The sequence below is a fragment of the Charadrius vociferus genome, unplaced genomic scaffold (assembly GCF_000708025.1).
Source record: "Charadrius vociferus isolate BGI_N301 unplaced genomic scaffold, ASM70802v2 scaffold1020, whole genome shotgun sequence".
NCBI lineage: Eukaryota > Metazoa > Chordata > Aves > Charadriiformes > Charadriidae > Charadrius > Charadrius vociferus.
Window position 1 is genome coordinate 3002 of NW_009646502.1, and position 4379 is coordinate 7380.

General features: G+C 60.7%; 1 protein-coding gene across 1 annotated transcript in view; it reads left to right on the plus strand.

The window, feature by feature from the left end:
- Positions 1-4379, plus strand: part of VIL1 (villin 1) — a 5643-nt gene that overhangs the window by 733 nt on the left and 531 nt on the right. Inside the window, 14 exon segments of the mRNA XM_009883921.1 lie at positions 185-293; positions 593-703; positions 802-1004; positions 1516-1594; positions 1740-1838; positions 1934-2087; positions 2193-2293; positions 2435-2572; positions 2737-2895; positions 2987-3166; positions 3276-3421; positions 3543-3687; positions 3980-4168; positions 4324-4364. Coding sequence (XP_009882223.1) covers positions 185-293; positions 593-703; positions 802-1004; positions 1516-1594; positions 1740-1838; positions 1934-2087; positions 2193-2293; positions 2435-2572; positions 2737-2895; positions 2987-3166; positions 3276-3421; positions 3543-3687; positions 3980-4168; positions 4324-4364 — 1854 coding nt within the window.

Here is a 4379-nt window from a genome sequence, read left to right on the forward strand (position 1 = left end):
AGCCCTTTCCCAGTGGGGTGGGGGAGGCAGGAGGAGTATCTGGAGCTGGTCTCGCTCCATCTATCTGGGTGGGTGGGTGGGGGGTGTCCCTGAACACCTCCCTGCACACAGAGGTGGGAGGGGGACCCTGCTGGATGGGGAAATGGGGGGGCCCAGGGCTCACACCGTGTCTGTCTCCTGCCAGCTATAAGAAGGGTGGTGTGGCCTCGGGCATGAAGCACGTGGAGACAAACACCTACAACGTCCAGCGCCTCCTACACGTGAAGGGCAAGAGGAACGTGGTGGCAGGAGAGGTGAGTCATGGGATGTGGGGGTGTCCCTAGCCACCAGCCTCAATGCAGAGATGCTGTTTGGGGTCGGGGTCAGGCCAGAGACCCCCATACACAGCTGCCTTCAAGCGGGGGACAGAATGGGTGTGGGACCACCACCGCCTTGCCTTGGGAGCAACTTCATCCCAGAAAGCCCCCTCTTAGGGTAGGGAGGAAGTATACAAACTGGAGGCATCAGCATTGAGCCAGGGCAGACAGGGCCAGAGGAGCCAGGGTGACCCAGGCGTCCTGCTGCTTGATGTCCCCCCTTTCCCATCCTGCAGGTGGAGATGAGCTGGAAAAGCTTCAACCGGGGGGATGTGTTCCTGCTGGACCTGGGCCAGCTCATCATCCAGTGGAACGGCCCTGAGAGCAACCGAAACGAGAGGCTGAAGGTACGGCCAGGGGGTCCCAGGGTCGCCTCCGCTGGAGGAAGGGGGTGACCGGCCACCCTCTCCCTGATCTAGGCTGACTCCTTCTCCTCCCGGTGCAGGCGATGACCCTGGCCAAGGACATCCGGGACCGGGAGCGTGGGGGCCGTGCCAAGGTGGGTGTAGTGGATGGTGAGAATGAAGATGCCTCGCCGGGGCTCATGAAGGTCCTCATGCACGTGCTGGGTGAGAAGAGGGACATCAAGGCAGCCATCCCTGACGACAAAGTGGACCAGAAGCTCAAGTCCTCTCTCAAGCTCTACCAGTGAGTTGCTGGGGTTGGATCGCCTGCGAGGTCATCTCACAGGGTGCCAGAGGGACCCAGCACCCATTTCTGCTATATCCCACAACTCGCATCCCCATGGACAGCCACCAAGAGGGGTCAAGGCCACCACAGGTGTAGGGACAGGTCCTTTCGATGCCGTTGGAGCAAGGGGAGTCCCCGCTGCCAATAGGGTTGATACCCGATGGACAGGCGCTCATGCAAGCGTGACCTTCGTATGTGGTGGCAATGTCCCTGGGTGGCCCCATCACATCTGGCACCGCTTTATCCCTCCTCATGGCCATGAGTGAGCTGCATGGCAGGGCAAGTTGCAAACCAGGTTGCCACCACGGCAGGGCAAGAGGGTCCCTGGGTACCACCTCTGACATGATCAGGGTGGGGAAGGAGACAGGGAGGGGACACCCTCACCCAACCCTGCCAACCCGAGGTGGGGATGGGAAAGGGGTTTTCCAGACCCGTTTCTAACCCCTTCTCCTCTCTTTTCCCCTACCAGTATCTCCAATGCCAGCGGAAACCTGGTCATACAGGAGGTGGCGATTCGACCCCTGACTCAAGACATGCTCCTGCATGAGGTCTGTCACCCATAGGATGCTTAGAGGTGGCCAATTTCCTTGGCAGCTTTAACCCTTCAAAAGCCGTGGCTTCACCCACCAAATTGGCTTTTGAAGGGTTAAAGCTGCCCAAAGTCCTAATTTCTGCTGTTGTCCCCTCTCCAAGGACTGCTACATCCTTGATCAAGGAGGTCTCAAGATCTTTGTGTGGAAGGGCAAGAATGCCAACAAGGAGGAGAAGCAGCAGGCGATGAGCAGGGCACTGGTGGGTGCTGGTTATAGGTCGGTTATGGGATAGCCTGGCTGCTCCCCAGGGTGTCAGATACCATATACCCATGTTCTGGGTCTGAATCCCTCCAGGGCTTCATCAAAGCCAAGAACTACCCAGCCAGCACCAGCGTGGAGACAGAGAATGATGGGTCTGAGTCGACCATCTTCAGGCAGCTCTTCCAAAAATGGACTGTCCCCAACCAGACCAGTGGGTTAGGCAAGACCCACACTGTGGGCAAAGTGGGTGAGTGTCTGCCTCCGATGCTGGAGGGGGTGGATTGGGATGGGAGGGGTGTGGGGACCCCCACAGCCAGAGGGATGTGGCTCAGCCCTCTGCCCTTCCCTGCAGCCAAGGTGGAACAGGTGAAGTTTGATGCCACCACGCTGCACGCCAAGCCCCAGATGGCTGCCCAGCAGAAGATGGTGGATGACGGATCCGGGGAGGTGGAGGTAGGGTTGCTGGGGCAGAATATGGGACCCTCTTGGGCCACCCTCTGGGCTGTACCAGGGGATGCCATTGGGACCAGGGGCTGCAGGGCAGAGGGATGCACCAGCCCTGGCAGCAGCACAACCCCGTCCCTGTCCCACCAGGTCTGGCGTGTGGAGAACCAGGAGCTGGTGCCTGTGGAGAAGAAGTGGCTGGGCCATTTCTACGGTGGGGACTGCTACCTGGTGCTCTACACCTATACCGTGGGGCCCAAGGTGAACCGCATCATCTACATCTGGCAGGTGAGACCTCCAGGTCACTGACCCATGGGTGGGGGACAGGGGCACCTCCCTATACTGGGAGTGCTCTGCCCCTACACATGACCCCATGGGAATGGCATGAGGGTTCCCTCTTCCCAAGAGGGAAAAGGTTGCCGTGGTGGGCGCTGAGCCCCCCTTCTGCCCAGGGCCGCCAAGCCAGCGCAGATGAGCTGGCCGCCTCTGCCTACCAAGCGGTCATCCTGGACCAGAAGTACAACAACGAGCCCGTGCAGGTCCGCGTCACCATGGGCAAGGAGCCAGCCCACCTGATGGCCATCTTCAAGGGCAAGATGGTGGTATACGCAGTGAGTGCAGGGCTGTGAGGGGGGGAAGCCCACAGGTGGGTGAGCCTGCGGCACCGGTGGTAACCCCCTGTCCCCAACTCCGTCCCCTCAGGGTGGCACCTCACGGGCGGGCAACAAGGAGCCCACACCCTCCACCCGCCTCTTCCATGTCCACGGCACAAATGAGTACAACACCAAGGCCTTTGAGGTGCCTGTCCGTGCTTCCTCCCTCAACTCCAACGATGTCTTCGTGCTCAAGACCCCCAGCTGCTGCTACCTCTGGTATGGGAAGGTAGGTACCCCCAGGCACCAGGGTGGGTGCTGCCACCCCCAAGAGAAATGTCCCCATGACCTCCTCCTTGGCTGGGGCCAGTGATGGAGCAGCCATGCTTGCTTGGCAGGGCTGCAGTGGGGATGAGCGTGAGATGGGCAAGACGGTGGCCGACATCATCTCCAAGACAGAGAAGCCAGTGATCGCAGAGGGACAGGAGCCACCTGAGTTCTGGGTGGCCTTGGGGGGCAAGTCCCAGTATGCCAACAGCAAGAGGTACCAGCCCTGTGCCTGGGGGTCCCTTGTCCCTACCCACCCTTGGGGGTAAGGTGGGCTACCATTTCCCAAGCCAGGTGAGCCTTATTCCCACCACCACCACCGCTTTCCCCCCTGCCAGGCTGCAGGAGGAAAACCCCTCCGTGTCCCCCCGTCTCTTTGAGTGCTCCAACAAGACAGGCATTTTCTTGGCCACGGAGATCGTGGACTTCACCCAGGACGACCTGGAGGAGAACGATGTTTACCTGCTGGACACCTGGGACCAGGTGAGGCAGGGGGGGGCACAGGGCTGGGCTACACCTTTGATTCCACAAACTGATGTCCCCGGAGGGGTGGAGGACCTGCAGCAGCCAGAGTTGGTGGACTGGGAGGCTGGAAACCCCAATGTTCCTGGCCTCATGCTGTTTTTTTCCAGCCTCCTTGCTCCAGAGATGGCTGAGGATGGACTCCCAGTGCTCTTTCCCACGGACAGATCCTGCGTGCCCCCAACCATAGGTCGGGCACGGCCCCAGAGGGCCCTGTCCCACCCCAGTGGTGGACATGGTGACCCTGTTGCAGGTTTTCTTCTGGATCGGGAAAGGTGCCAATGAGTCGGAGAAGGAGGCGGCAGCGGTGATGGTGCAGGAGTACCTGCGGAGCCACCCCAGTGGGCGCGACCTTGACACCCCCATCATCGTGGTGAAGCAGGGCTATGAGCCCCCCACCTTCACCGGCTGGTTCCTGGCCTGGGACCCTCTCAGCTGGGAGGTGAGTCACGGAGGGGGCTGGAAAGACCAGGGGGGCCCTTCACAGAAGGGGACCAAGTCTGGATCTGGCCCCAGCCAGTGTCTCCAGGGCACGGGCAGCAGTTTGCTCGGTCCCTGCCTGTGCCGAGGGGCTGAGTGCTTTCGTCCCCTTCCCAGGACAAGAAATCCTACGAGGCGCTGAAAGCTGAGCTGGGGGAGGACAGCAGCCTCAG